The sequence below is a fragment of the Tupaia chinensis genome, unplaced genomic scaffold (genome assembly GCF_000334495.1).
Source record: "Tupaia chinensis unplaced genomic scaffold, TupChi_1.0 Scaffold000350_1, whole genome shotgun sequence".
NCBI classification, from domain to species: Eukaryota; Metazoa; Chordata; class Mammalia; order Scandentia; family Tupaiidae; genus Tupaia; species Tupaia belangeri.
The window spans coordinates 9345153-9361428 of NW_006159844.1; the positions used below are offsets into that span (position 1 = coordinate 9345153).

The 16276-nt window shown below is 38.1% G+C and overlaps 1 protein-coding gene and 1 non-coding gene across 2 annotated transcripts in view; one reads left to right on the forward strand and one right to left on the reverse strand.

Annotated features, from left to right (window-relative positions):
- Window positions 1-16276, forward strand: part of HEATR5A (HEAT repeat containing 5A) — a 156408-nt gene that overhangs the window by 35752 nt on the left and 104380 nt on the right. The window contains exons 8-11 of the mRNA XM_006152391.3: window positions 2588-2843; window positions 4076-4231; window positions 6634-6884; window positions 11285-11396. Coding sequence (XP_006152453.1) covers window positions 2588-2843; window positions 4076-4231; window positions 6634-6884; window positions 11285-11396 — 775 coding nt within the window. The remainder of the gene's footprint in view (window positions 1-2587; window positions 2844-4075; window positions 4232-6633; window positions 6885-11284; window positions 11397-16276) is intronic.
- Window positions 8622-8727, reverse strand: LOC114008510 (U6 spliceosomal RNA). The gene has a single exon (XR_003550031.1). It is a non-coding gene; the product is annotated as a U6 spliceosomal RNA (small nuclear RNA).

Sequence of the window (16276 nt, forward strand, 5' to 3'; positions counted from 1 at the left end):
AGAACTCTGTGTCAAAAGTTCATCTATGACACTATCCAATTTCTTTCAGGAAGGTTTTTGTTTTGTTTTGTTTTGTTTTTTCTGAAAGAGAGATTTTTACTACAGGGCTTGTTTGATAGCCAGAGAGAGAGAGCAAGAGATAGACACAGAAAGTGAAGAATCACCCTCTGGGGGAATGGCCATGATGAAATTCCTTCTCCTTTATTCTATTTTTAAGATTTGGGGCACATCTACATTATATTTTATTTATTCTTATTGTTATTATTTTAAACATTTAACCAGAGGAAGGGAGAGAGAGAGAAAGTTAGAAAGCAAGCCACAAGGTCCAGGATTTGAAGTGTGGTTGGCCCTGAGGTCAAGCCACAGAAAGGTACAGATTTGATCCTGCTCAGAATAAACTTTAACTGGGCTTTGAGAGTAGCCTGGTGATCATCTCTCATTTATGCCCTTATCCTCTCTATTGATACCTAAAATTTCTCCTTTCTCTCTCTCTCTCTGTGTGTGTGTGTGTGTGTGTGTGTGTGTATGTGTACATTCGTGTGTAGTGTAATGTAAGCTGTGCATTTTGTTTGAATTTTTAGTTTATTTTTGTTTCTGTTAACATGTTGTCTTTTTTTGGTCTTTTTTTTTTTTTTTTTTTGAGAGGTTTTCGCTATAGGGCGCACGCGCTCGCCAGACAGACAGAGAGAGAGACAGAGAGACAGAAAGCGAGAAATCACCCCCCCACGGGGATGGCCACGCCACAGTCCCTTCTCCTCCATTCTCTTGGGATCTTGGGCATGCACGCACACGCACCCGGCGTGAGTCTCAAGCCCCCAGGTCCGGGACACAAACCGTGGTCGACTACGTGGGAGTCCAGTGACATAGCCATTATGCTAACTGCTGGTCCCAACACATTGTCTTTTTGCAAATTAAGATCATACATTTAAATGGAGTTTATGATATACAAGTCACAGTTTTGTTGTTTGTCATAGCAGGCTCACGTCAGAGCATTCGCAGAGTATCTCTGGAGGAAGTTCTGGAATTACTGGGAACAGGATTTCTACGTGGGAGTTCAGGATTTCTTCGAGCCAGTGGAGATATGCTGAAAGGAACCAGTTCAGTCAGTAGGGAGGTTCGAGTTGGAGTTACTCAGGTCAGAATCAGTTTCTAAATGTACCTCTTGCTGAAAAATTTTAGTCTCTGACTAAAAGTGTCGTTGTGCAAGGTTACCACTTACACTGTCATATTTATAAATAGAGGTGGTAAGGCCAAACTACTTTTTAAATACTAGGTTACCAGTAAGACAACCTTATTACTATTAAATATTTTCAGTTCCTAGTAATGTAAGGTTTTTATTTCTTTAGAAACTCAAACAACAGTTTTTTTTTGTTTCTAGCCCTTGTGTTTTTCTGTGTCTTATGGCTTAATATTTTTTTCATCATGTTTGTATATGCCCATAAAGTTCACATGTATGCTTTTAGGTACATATTATTTCGCATGGGTAATATAATAATTTTATATGACCTTTTCCTAAAGATTACAACATGTAATCTACTTCATTGCATAAGTATTAAAGATTTTAAAAACTGACTTTTTAGAAAAGGTACCTTAGAATAAAACAGCACAGAGGTCTCTGTATTTTTTTCTTAAATTATCTTTTTCCTAAATGCTATTATGGTTCAAAGCAAACGTATTTTTAAAAATTTATATCTAGCCTTACTTTTTTTTTTTTTGGTATAGGGCGCGTGCGCTCACCAGACAGACAGAGAGAGACATAGAGACAGAAAGCGAGAAATCACCCCCCGGGGGGAGGGTCACGCCGCAATCCCTTCTCCTCCATTCTCCTTTCAGGATCTTGGGCACGCACGCACATGCGCCCGGCGTGTTTTAAGCCACCGGGTCCGGGACGCGAACCACGGTCGACTACATGGGAGTCCAGCAACATAGCCATTACGCTCTCTGCTAGTTCCCTAGCCTTACTATTTTATACTATATATAGACTTAATGAAAATGTGAGTTTCCCAGTATAGTTGTAGTTAAACTGTGTGCTTCCAAGTAACAGGTTATCTTTGTATCTCGAGTAAGACAAGACTGTTCACATTCATGAAAATGAAGAGCTGTAATTCACTATAAACTTTCCTTTTAGATTTCTAGAACTAAATTCCCTGAATATAACAGTGTTGGAGCATAGTTAATTCTTATGATGTGTTTATATGTTTGAACTGGATTTTCATATTTAGAATGTTAAATAGCTTGAAACCTCTTTAGCCACAAGCACAGTTGACATATTAGCTGACCGTGCCAACTATTCTGGAAATTTTCAAGGTTTGATCAAGGTGAAACAGGACCCATAAATGAAATCTCAGTTGAAAGACCTTACACTTCTGTTTTGGCTTTAAGCAAGCAAACAAAAAAAAAATAGTGCTATATTTATATATTCTAAGTGGCTATAACTGAGTAATGAAAATAATTTGTGTTCTTTTAAAAAAATTTTTGACTAATAAAAAGAAATATTAGTAATTTTTTGTATTATGTAGAAAAGAAAATATCTATTATATATAATTGAATGATGTAATTTTGAAGATAAAACTCTTTTCTCTTTTAGGCTTACGTGGTATTTATTTCGACACTAGGAGGAGCTTGGCTAGAGAAAAATTTTGCTGTCTTTCTTTCTCATGTCCTAAGCCTTGTGTCACAGTCACATCCTAAAGCCACCCAAACTCAAATTGACGCTGTCTGCTGTCGTCGCTGTGTTTCATTCATCCTTCGAGCTACTATAGGAGGTCTTCTTGGAGAAAAGGCTCAGATTGCTGCTGCCAAGGAAATTTGCCAGGCCATCTGGAAGTTAAAAAAAGTTGTGGGTATGCATCTACTAAGATAGTCTGTTTTAACAGTGCTAAAGGAATGGTCCCTTTGGAAAAGCTAGACTAGTACACAAAAATCTTGAAGGCTGGTGATAATATTGCCATTCTGAAGAATTCATGTAGTACCTTTCTTTCTTTTTTTTTTTTTTCAAAGAGGTTTTTTGCTATAGGGCGCGGACACTCGCCAGACAGATAGAGACAGAGAGACAGAAAGTGAGAAATCACCCCCCAGGAAGGATGGCCACGCCACAATCCCTTCTCCTCCATTCTCCTCTCGGGATCTTGGGCACGCACGCACATGCACCCAGCATGAGTTTAAGCCACCGGGTCCAGGACTCAAACCGCAGTCGACTATGTGGGAGTCCAGCGACATAGCCATTACGCTAACTGCTGGTTCCTAATTTATGTAGTACTTTTATAGAAGTTATTTTTGAAACAATCTACCTCGATTCCTATACTATCTTAAGTCCACTATGCTTATCTCGAATATCAATAATAGTAGATTTTTATTTGTTTGTTTCCCATGGTTTTGCACTTTCAATGCCCCTTGCTAAAATACTAATAAAGGACCTCTTTTTTAATATTTATTTATTTAATTCCATTTGTTATTATTTTTTAATTTGAACAGAGAGAGACAGCAAAAGGGAAAGTGAGGAAGCAAGCTGCCAGGTCTGGAACTAGAACCCAGCACACAGAGAGAGAGAGAAAGTAAGCCACCAGATCCAGGACTTGAACCGTGGTCAGCCATGTGGGAGTGTCCAGCACCTTAACCACTGTGCCACTTGCTGTCCCAAGGTTCTCTTATCAGGCTGTTTGAACCAAATCTGTTATATTGGTTGAATCAAGTCCCCATTTAAGCATTTAAGTTACTGCCTCACAGGTTTTATACAGATGAAGTAGATACTCTGATTTTTGCATTTGTACATTTCTATTCTTCACACCCACCCTTACCACACACACACACACACACACACACACACACACACACACACATATATTATGTTTTTTTTAAATAATTAGTTCATCTAATTTTAGTTATTATATATATATATATTTTTTTAATTTGGCAGGTAGATAGAAACAAAGAAAAAGTGAAAAAGGAATCTGCCAGGTCCAGGACTCTAACTGCAGTTGATCAAGTGGGAGCTCAGCTCCTTAACCACCATGCTGCCTGCTGGCAACATATTCTAATAAAAATAAGTGATAGTTAATTCTCACCTTTCTATCAGATGCTGCAGTGAATGATGGTAATTCAGAAACCCGGCTCAGTTCCACAGATGTAGCAGCAGGTCAGCATATGCTGATTTGTGCTTTACAAGAACTTGGAAATCTCATATACAATCTTGGCACCACAGCTCTACCTTTGCTACAGGATTCAAGTGCAGGTATCTCTCTTATTTAAGACTCATCTAAATACCTTGGGTTTTGTTGTTTGTTTTTAAAGTTTGTTTTATTTCTTCGTTTCATGAGAGAGAGAGGAAGGGGGGAGGGGCAGATTCTCTCAACACTGTCTCTTTACACCACAGTTATTCCGTCAGCCTCCAAGCCTGCCATGATCATAGGCTTTCCTGGCCTGCTCAAGTAAGCCCCTGTTCAGATTATCTGGGGGTCCAAACCTGAACCTCCCACGTCGCTCCAGTATGGTACACAGGCACCCTACTGCCTGTCCCATGACACTTGATCCTGAATACTTTGTTTTTACTTGTACTCTAGATACCTTTTTCCAGGAAAGTAAATCTTAGCTTACTTTTTGTAGATTTCATCATTGGTTTATTAGGGGTGTTTTAGAAAAAATTTGTAATTAAGATTATTAAAAATATTTATGTGTTCAAGTTTTTTGCTTTTGTAAGTAGAGATGGTTCTCCGAGTCTTCTCCCCATCCATCTTCCTGGAAATATTTAAGATAACATATAAACACTTACAGAGAAGTAAACCTGAACTCGTATCTCTCATCTGCAGTTAAAACCTTAGTATTTATATGGTAGATATAATTCAATTTCTCAGAGTTCTCTTCATGCAGTCTTTATTTTCTTTCTTTCTTTGAAAATTATTTAATTATTTTTATAGCAGCTTTATTGAGATATTATTCCCATACTATGAAGTTCACCCTTTTGTAGAAGTATATGGTTTAGTGGCTTGGATGTAGTCATAGAGTTGTACAGTCATCACCACTGTCTGTTTTTTTTTATTTATTTTATACATTCAATCACAGTACATCATTTAGCTTGTAAAGTGAATTTACCCAGCACGAATACACCTCACACCAGTCCAGTTGAGGATACTATACACATTATCAACAGACAACAATCTATTTCTCTATTTCTGTGTCCCATAAGTATATTGCCTCTCTATTTTTCTCCTTAATTTCTTTCCTCACACTCTCCCCCTTCTCTCACCCTGTTCCCACACTGTCTCCAGTATCTATCACCATTTTCCATGCTTCTATATACATTCTCCTCTCGGGATCTTGAGAACGCACCTGTGCCCGGTGTGAGTTTAAGCCACTGGGTCCGGGACTCGAACCGCAGTTGACCACATGGGAGTCCAGCGACATAGCCATTACACCAACTGCTGGTCCCACTTCTATATCCTCTAATCTTTCTGATTCCGCCATAAAGCATGGACCCTCACCACTGTCTAATTCTGGAAAGTTTTATCACTCCAAGAAAATGTTAGCTATCACTCCTATTTCCTCTTATTCCCAACCTTGACAGCCAGTAATCCACTTTTTGTCTCTACAAGTTACCTATTCTGGATATTTCATATAAATGGAATCATTTAACATGTGATCTTTAGTGACTAACTTTTTTTTTGTCACTTCTAAAAGCTGTTTTATGGCTTTTATCCTTAGTGATATACAGTTCCTTCAGTCTGAGAAGCTTTTCATTGTATTTGTGTTTGTAAGTTTAAATATGTGACTTATTTAAATAGCAGTTGAGATGAAATTTACATGTTTTAGTGAAGGTGTATATTGAATCTTAGCAAATGTAGACTTTTATTCCTTGCTAGTAGACCTATTCCATGTCTTCATAGTGTGTCAGTAGCCCTGTGATGACACTGTGAAGCCTTGATTTTAACATTTGTTTACAGGTAAGAGCAATATGGTGGATAGGAAATATGCTCATTGCACAGATTAAGTGTGCTGGAAGGGGTATTTAATAAAGAGGATGGGCCAAGAGGAGACATAACAAAAAAGAGACAAAACAAGCTGTTTTTGTTATTTCTTAATAATTTTAATTCCTGGTACCAAGTTAATAATGATCTGTAAATAAAGTAGGCAGAATATTTGCTTATTTAGGAAATGAAATTTTTCTTCTGCATACTGACTTAATTTAACCAAGTTTTCATGAGATATATTACTTGCTAGGCAAAAATAAATTATTCGTAATTTTTTGAGGGTTTTTGTTTTGTACTGTAGGGCACGCCTGCCTGCTCACCTGAAAGAGAGAGAGAGAAAGTGAAATATCATCTCTTAAGGGGGATGGCCACATTACAGCCTCTTTTCCTCTCATCTCCTCTCAGGATTTTGGGCACACAGGCACACATGTGCAATGTAATTTTCAAGCCACCAGATCTGGAACTCAAACCGCTCAGCTGGCCATGTGGGATCCAGCATCTAACCTCCACATTACCTTTTTGCTCAATGTATTTATAGTTTTGTATCACATAACTTTGAGATTCCAGTTTTCTTTTGATAAAAGTACTGTAATTTATATACATGTAGCTATTTCTTCTTTTGAGTTTATCTGTGTACCTAAATCATCATTCCTTTGTTCTTTCTTTCCAGGCCTTCTTGACAGTGTCATTTCAGTTGTTCTTCATCCTAGTATTTCTGTACGACTATCAGCAGCTTGGTGTTTACACTGCATTGCTGTGGCATTACCTTCCTACCTAACGCCTCTCTTGGACCGTTGCATTGAACGGCTTACTGTCCTTAAGTCTTCACCTGAAGCAGTGACGGGCTTTAGTTTTGCTGTAGCAGCTTTGTTGGGAGCAGTGAAACATTGTCCTTTAGGAATTCCTCATGGAAAGGGCAAGGTAATGATTTTATCCTCTGCGTATGATAATGGCATTCCAAGTTTATCCTAAAAACATCATAGTCTTTTTGTTTATTACCCAGTCAAAGAAAGAAAGTCATGCAGGAGAAATTTCTGAGCAGCCATCTCTACTAGTACATAAATGTTAAATATGGCTATCATAATTGCTGTGAGGAAAAATGAAGGGATGGCTTAACAATGTTTTATCCACACTTGAATAAAGGAGTAATTTCTGTTCTCTACGTAATGACAGAATTTGTTACTGAAAACGTTTTCTGTGTAGTTGGCTCTGCCATATAAGCATATTTAAAAATATATTTCTCAGGACAAGTAGACCCAAGAAGGAAATCTTCAACTTTATTTAATACTTTATTAAAGAATTATTTTTTTGAGGGACCAGCAGGTGGCGTGGTGGTTAAGGCGCTGGGTGCTCCCACATGGCTGACCATGGTTCGAGTCCTGGACCTGGTGGCTTACTCTCTCACCTTCTCTCTCTCTCTCTCTCTCTCTCTCTCTCTCTCTCTATTTCTCTAGTCAAATTAAAACTGAATGAATGAATAAATAAAGTTAAATAAATAATTTTTTTTAAAAATTTTAAAAAAAGAATTATTTTTTAAATTTTATTTATTCATTCATTTATCTTTTATTTTGACCCGATAGAGACACAGAGAGAGAGGGAAAGTGAGAAAGCAAACCACCAGGTCCAGGACCCAAACCATGGTTGGCCATGTGGGAGTGTCCCAACACCCCCACCACCATGCCACTTGCTGGCCCTCAGCTTTATTTAATAATTTTAGAGTTAGTGGTAAATTAGCTTACAGGTAGTGGGATAAAGTAGATAAAGAGTTATATTTATATTCTTAGGAACCAAGATATTCCATCTCAGAAAAAAAGAGCTATAGCTATAGAATGAAAGTGAAGTAAAACTCCATTTGTTAAATTTGAATTGATAAAAATCAGTGTGAACTCATAATTTTTCTTTTTTAAAATTAGTTACATTATTCTTTTCCATGTAAAGACTTACAAACTGATAATGCAGTAGGAGAAAATATCCTTTGTGCCCAGACTGTAACTCTAAATACCATTTCCAACCAAAGAGGAATCAGGTCTATGGCAGGAAATGCACAGCATAAACGTGGATGTCTTGTCATGCCAGAACGTAAGGAAGTCATCAAAGAGTATCATGTTCATTTTAAAAGGAGTAACTTAAGGGGCCCCCACTGAGCAAAGATGGGATATTTTGTACATCAAAAATAGTAACACACTAAACACATAAAACCTCAGCAGTTTGTAATGATATTCAAAAATACCTTCCCAAAATTGCATTGCTACTGAAAAATGTAGTTTCCTGAGTAAAGTTAGTGTTTTGAATTTAGCACTTTTAAATAGATACCTAGTGAGTAAATAACCCCATTTTAATGCACACAGAATTTTGAATAGAACCAATGAAAAAAATATTAATGGAGTGTACAACACACAAAATAGGTATAATGTTGGAATTTTATTTTTATGAGAGAAAAAAGAGGAGAGGGGTATTTTTGACAGTCTTACTGTGTCACAGTTCTTTTTTTTTTTTTTAAATTCCAAAAGTATATATTATTAATAGGAATAAGGTAGGAAAAAAGTTCTGTGATCAAATAGATTTATAAAATAGGGAGTAAAACAGATTTAAACCACTTTATCTATTACTGTAATCAAATCTTTTAGTATTTTCTTTTTTCTTTTTTTTGGAGAGGTTAAAAATATGGAACACTTCACGAATTTGCGTGTCATCTTGCACAGGGGCCATGCTAATCTTCTCTGTATCGTTCCAATTTTAGTATATGTGCTGCCGAAGCGAGCACTGTGTCACAGTTCTTCAGCCTCAGACTCCCAGTTAGCTAGAATAAGATTATAAACATGCTCAGGGCCAGCAAAGTGGCATAGTAATTAAAGAACTGGACTCCCATGTAGCTGACTGCGGTTTGAGTTGTAGACCTGGAGGCTTGAGACTCACACTGGGCACGTGTGTGGGCAGGCCCAAAATCCTAAGAGGATAATGGAGATGAAGGGATTGTGGGTGGCCATATCCCCTAAGGGGTGATTTTTCACTTGCCATGTCTCTTCTCTGTCTCTCTGGCAAAGCACATGCACCCTAATAGCAAAAATCTCTCTTAAAAATAAAAAGAATAAAACATAAATATGCTGTTTATGAACAGCCTTGCCTAGAGTGTTCAGATGGCACTCACACACACATCCACTCACTACCCTCCCCCAGCCCCGAGAACCCAATCCAGGCCTCCTTATGAGGCTTCTAGCCTCCAAAGCATTGTCCCTACCTGTGCTCCACGGCAGCTGGGTCGATTTCATTTTTAATTGCTAGGAATTGAAAGTTGTCAGAGAATATTGCTTGTTAGTGAAAGCCATTACAACCCACACCTCACACATATATATATATACTTGTAAAATTACCATATTCCCTTCTTTCTCAGTGTTATTCCTATGTCATTTTAAAAAATTAATATTTAATCAATATTAAATATTAATGTTTAATTAATATTTTAATTAAATATTAAAATATTTAATTTTGTTTATTTATATTATTATTTAATTTGCCATAGGGTACATATGTTCACTGGTGGGGGGTGGGGGTGGAAGGTGAGAAAGCAAATTGTCAGGTCTAGGACTTCAAACCACAGTCAGCCATGTAGGAATTCAACACCTTATCCACCACTTCCCCTGCTGGCTTGTGTCATTGAGTTTTAGAGCATATCTTCCTTTAAGTTCTTTTTTCTTTTTTCTTTTTTTTTTTTTTGAGAGGTTTTTGCTATAGGGCACGTGCGCTCGCCAGAGAGAGAGACAGAAAGGAAGAAATCACACACACACACACACACAAACACACACACACCCCGAGGAGAATGGCCACGCCGCAATCCCTCTTCCTCCATTCTCCTCTCAGGATCTTGGGTACGCACGCACACGTGCCCAGCGTGAGTTTAAGCCACCAGGTCCAGGACTCGAACCATGGTCAACTACATGGGAGTTCAGCGACATAGCCATTATGCTAACTGCTGGTCCCATCTTCCTTTAAGTTCTGTAAAAGACCATTCCATAACTTCAGGAATTCCCAAATTATTTTTAGCATTGCCAGTACCATTGGAAAAAGGCAGTTGATAACTTGGAGAGGTGATATTCATTTAAATATATTATTTTAAGTTATAATCTGAGCTGACATATCACATCCTGCTAAAGAAAAGAATCGTCAGTGCATGCATTTAATTAAGCCTAATCCTTGGGTCTCTTTAATTCAAACTAGATTCCCATTTCCATATTATATATTTAAAATTTCTTTTTTAAGATTATATCCTCTTATCCTGATGCGAATAGAATGATTTATTTTGTCCTCACTCTTTTTGAGTGCTATCCAGTGACTGTACGGGTAGCAGGTAGTGTAAGTACAGGTTGAATATCCTTAATTTGAGAATATGAAATTTGAAATGCTCCAAATTATGAAACTTGTCAAGCACACCATATGGTACCACAAGTCAAAAAATGAATTTCTTGTTTAGATGTTTAGACATGGGTTCCGTTGCTAAGATATTTTATTATGTGTATGCACATATTCCAGAATCCAAAAAAAATAAAATCTGAAGCACTTCTGGTCCCAAGCATTTCAGATAAGGGATACTCAATCTATAGTAAGTTGGTTAGTTGATTTACAGTACCCCAACCTTCCCCTTTAGAAAATAGTTATGGCAATTCATAATATTTGCTGCTTTTCCAGATATTTTTTCAGACATAATAGATACCTCCCTGGCCCTTGATGCCTACATAAATGTGAAATATCTGGACCTTGTTCTCTGTTTTATAATATCTACCTGTTTCATAGACTTTTAATATAACATTTTAATTCATTCTACTCTACTGTGAAACTTATTTCAATGTGAGACTAATTTCATTACTTTTAACTACTACAGTGTACGGCCTCTTGTCTCTGGGAAGACTGTTACCAGCCACTAGAGTAAAGGAGTGATATGTAGAAGACTAAATAAAAGGACAGGCTTCTTAATGAAATTTTTTCTGACAATTACTGCTTTAAAAAGATAGTTCCTAAAAACTAACAGTAAAATTCTATATGGCTGTACTTGAATAATAATACAATGTTGTCACATACACTGCTACAGAGAGACATAGGAGTGCTGTATACTACTGAATATATCAGTATTTAGCTATGAAAATGTAATTTTTAAATAGTTTTCTGTATAGTCTCTTATCACATAGTCTACATGAGTAGCAGTCCTTCCTTGCTTCTTATATACAAGTTAATTTTTTAAGAGGTTACTCTTAGTTACTGTGATTTTTTCCAGCAACTTAAAAACTGATAATGCTTTTTCTCTACTTTGTTTTTCTCTGTGTAAATAGATTATTATGACATTAGCAGAGGATTTGCTGTGTTCTGCTGCTCAAAACAGTCGCCTTTCAGCTCAGCGTACACAAGCTGGGTGGTTGTTGATCGCTGCTCTGATGACTTTAGGTAACAGTCTTGTGGAAGCTTTACATGACTGCAAAATAGTTTTATGTTTTCTGAGTGAAAGGATTTTTATATGATTGAACAAGACTAACTTTTACTATGTACCAGAATTTAAATATTCACACAAATATTTTCCTTCTAGTATTCACCTTAAGAAGCTATTTACTGGGCCAGCAGGTGGTGTGGTGGTTAAGGTGCTGGACTCACACATGACTGACTGTGGTTCCAGTCCCAAATCTAGTGGCTTGCTTTTCTTAACCTCCATAACCCCATGAATGCATGTGCACTATGACAAATTTAAAATAATAATAATTATTATTATTAAATAATTCCTTTAAAAAAAAAAAAGTGCCATTTACTGGAGAAAGCAGGTGATGTAGAGGTTAAGGTACCAACTACAGGGTTCTAATCCCAGATCCAGTGACTTGAAAATCATGCCAGGCCTGTTTGCATGCATACCTAAAATCCCAAAAGAAGAATGGAGAAGAAGGGATTGTGGCATGGCTGTCTTTTCTGGGGATGATTTCTTTCTTTCCCTCTGGCCAGTACATGCCCTAAAGCAAACTTAAAAATTAAAAAGCCATTTACTTCCTTTTTTTAAAACAACAACAGAGGGCTCATGTGCTTGTCAGAAAGAGACCTATAGAAAGGGAAAAGAATAAAGCACTTCCCAGTGAGACAGGGTTATGCCACAATATCTTCTTCATTTCGCCATCCTTTCTGGGTTTGCAGCAGGCAGTCATGCACTCATGCCAGCATGTTTTCAAGCCAACAGGTCCAGGATTCAAACCACACTGTCAGCTCTGTGGGATGCTGCTCCTTTAGCATCTAAGACATGAGGCTAGCTTTCTTCATTGCTTAACACAATTTTAGATTTCTCTTTCAGGGACCAGCAGTTAGCGTAATGGCTATGTCGCTGAACTCCCATGTAGCTGACTGTGGTTCGAGTCCCGGACCCGGTGGCTTAAACTCACACTGGGGGCGTGTGCGTGTGTGCCCAAGATCCCGAGAGGAGAATGGAGGAGAAGGGATTGCAGCGTGGCCATCCCCCCTGAGGGGTGATTTCTTGCTTTCTATCTCTCTGTCTGTCTCTGTCTTTCCAGCAAGCGCATGCACCCTATAGCAAAAACTTCTCAAAAAAAAAAGATCTCTCTTTTGTATTTCCCTTCCAGACCAGTTTGTAAGCTTTATATAGATTAAGCCAATTTAAATCATCCTTTAAGCTTAATCTGAATCTAACTTTTCCAAAAATCATGACTTTATCTTCAGAAAAATAAATTTTCTACAACATAAAGATAGTCAAGAGAACATAACATAGCCTATGGATCTGGTGCTATAATTGAGATTGAAAATAATAAGGTCGATACATTGAAGGGGATGGGCTCATTTAAATTATATTGGGTTGTCAGGAAAGTCATGACACAGTTCTACATAGAAAAACAAAAATACATCATGACTTTTCTCGACAACCAAATATTTATTATAAATCAGTGATTGTTGGGTCAGTAGGTAGAGTAGAAGTTAATGCAGCTGAATCCCACATGGCCAACTTCATGGTTTGAGTCCCAGGTCCGGTAGCTTGAAGAGTACATCAGGCGCATGTGCATGTGTGCCCAAAATCCCCAGAGAAGACTGAAGGAGAAGGGATTGTGGTGTAACCATCCCACTTGGGGGGCTGATTTCTCACATTCCTTCTCTCCTCTTTGTCTCTGTCTAGTAAGCCCACGTACCTTATAGCAAAAACTAAAAACAAACTAATCCAAAAAAAAAGCTAGATTCAGGGTTTTGTTTTTGTTTGTTTATTTGTTTGTTTGTTTAACATTTATTTGTTATGATTTTCAAGCTCCCTGGACTGAGATTTGAACTGCAGTTGACCGTGTGGGAATCCAACACCTTAACCATTAGCCATGTGCACCACCTTTCTTTTATCGTATTTTTCTTTTATTTTATTTCTTTTGTTTGTTTGTTTAATTGATAGAAGGCACATGTGCTTGGCAGGGACTGGAAGGAGAAAAAGAGAAAGCATTCCCTAGGGGGGCAAGGTCATACCGCAATCCTTTTCCTCCATATCTCAATCCTGTCAGATTTGGAGTAAGCTCACATACACCTTTTATGTTTTTCAAGTCACGGGTCTAGGGTTTGAACTGCAGTCAGCCGTGTGGCATATGGCTTCCAGTAAACTGTGTTTAACCAATGACCAGTGGTCTGTAAGACCAGCCCTTTTCTTTTTCTTAATAAAAGCATTTTTATTTTATTTATTTAATTTTTTATGCCAAAGGGCACAAGTGAGTATATAAGCAAGAGAGACGGGAACGAGAGAAAGTACTCCCTAATGGGCCGGGACCCACTGAAATCCTTTTATTTCCCATTCTTCAGCCTGTCAGAATTCTGGCTACGTAAGCATTCAAATCCAGTATGTTTTTCAAGCCATTAGGGCCAGGACTCAAACCTTAGTTGGCCATATGATATCTAACTTCCTCCATACAGTGCTTACCATTGCGCTTTCAGGCCAGCCCTTTTTATCTTTTTTAATGGTTGGGATAAAAACAGAAATATATTCCATGATAGAGTTAAATAAAAGTCAAATCACAGTAACTATAAATAAAGTTCTGTTTAAGTACAAGTATACTTATTTGTTTATTGTATATGACTTTTATGTGCTACAGTAATGGAGTTGAATAATTGCAGTAGAATGTGTGTGGCTCATCAACACCTAAATGTTTACTATCTTCCTCTTTATAGAAATGTTTATTAACACCAGGTATAAATACTCATTTGACAATGTGATGGGAATAACATAGTCAAGCCTTTTATTTGCTTTTCACTGGGTGTTTCATGTTTTTAAAAAGCTTTAAAAACAAGGTAATGGTAATTTCATTGATGGAAGATTGTAAGAGTTCTTTCGTTCTTTAAAAGAGATTACAGCCCAACATAGAATAGCCTAGGAGCGTGCAGGTTGACACTGTTATTCAGCAGACTGAGGCCACATGGAGACCTGTGTTCAATTCCCAGCCCACCCTAATAACCCAGGTAGAGAGGGCCTATAGTCCCAGCTACTTGTGAGGCTGAGCCAAGAGAATCACAAGGGAACCAGCAGGTCGCATAGTGCTTACTGTACTCGCATGTGGCCGACCATGTTTTGAGTTCCAGAACTGATGGCTTGAAATTCACTCTGGGTACATTTGTGTGCTTGCCCAAAAACCGGAGAAGAGAATGGAAGAGAAGGGATTGCAGCATGGCCATCCCCCCAGGGGTTGATTTCTCACATTGTTTCTTTGTTTCTGTCTCTCTGGCAAGTGTACACACCCTATAACAAAAATCTTGCTCTCAAAAAAAGAGGACCATGACAAAGTGAGATTCTGCTAAAAAATATACCACATGCTCACACGCATACAGGCTTTCGCACACACAAGATTAGTACACCATATTTTATTGCATAGCTTAATATACAGAAAGGGATTAAGGCCCAGCTTCTGCGGCATTAGCAAGAGAACACTGCTGCATGATGGTTGGGCTATACGGAGACCTAGGTTAGTTCCTGGCCCAATCTAAACAGGCTGGGCATGGTGGTCTTAGCTGACTGAGGCTGGGGCAGGAAGAATCTAATGTGCCGAGACCCTGTTGGAAATCTCTCTCTTTCTCTCTAAAAGAAAGGGGAAGGGTCTAAATTTTTCAGTGTAATGTTTTAATTAATCTTTTTCTTGGCTTTATTTGTGTTAATTATGTATTATTCTTTCCCTTTATTAGCAGTTTTTATAATTTGTTAGTGTCCTAGCACCTTTTAAAAGGGATCAATAAGGTTTTGGGTTTTAAGTATCATCATGAACTCATTTCATTTTATATATTTATATAATTCAATCCATTGTAGTCATTATTTCTTTTGATGATCAAATTGTCTCATTTTAGTCAGTGGAAACCCCTTCAGATTGGTTTACAAGTCCTGTTAACATGAACCTAATGTTCTGTGATGATACATCTGTTTTGGGCATGAAAAACTCTCTCACAATTCACATTGTATATTTTCTGCCCTAAGCTTGCCATGAGCCATTCCCCTAAGAATTCTTGCTGCTTTTTTGTAGGAAATGGTTTTTAAACAATAATCTGAGTGCTTTATTAAATTTTACTTTGCCCCCAGGTGGCTTGGTGGCTAAAGGTGCTGAATAGCCACATGGCTGGGAACCAGCAGTTAGCGTAATGGCTATGTCGCTGAACTCCCACGTAGTCGACTGCGGTTCTCGTCCCAGACCCGGTGGCTTACAACATGCCAGGCACGTGTGCGTGCGTGCCCAAGATCCCGAGAGGAGAATGGAGGAGAAAGGATTGTGGCGTAACCATCCCCTCTGGGGGGTGATTTCTCGCTTTCTGTCTCTATGTCTCTCTCTGTCTGTCTGGCAAGCGCACGCACCCTATAGCAAAAACCTCTCCAAAAAACAATATATATATATATATCCACATAGCTGACCACAGTTCAAGTCCCAGACCTGGTGGCTTGCTTTATTCCTTTCCCTTTCTCTCTCTATCTTCCTCTGGTCAAATTGAAAAATAATAACAAATAGAATCAAATAAATGAATAGTTCTTAAACAAAAAAGAAATTATTTTTTTCTTTGCCCCCTTTTTTAAGTTTATTCATTCATTTCTTCCATGATAGAGAGACAAGCACCCCCAAAAGGGTGTTCACTCTGTGCTCTGCCCCTGGTCCCAGCTAGATCAGATCATGGGTACATGCAGGTGTCTCCAGCCATTCACAAGGAGGTCTCAGGACACAAAACCAGATCCTCCCAAGTGGGTTCAGCTACACCACTGGTATGCTACCACTTGGGCACAGTCTTGCAGCTTTACTACATTTTTTGTGTTTTCATAATTTCCTTCACATTTGTAATTT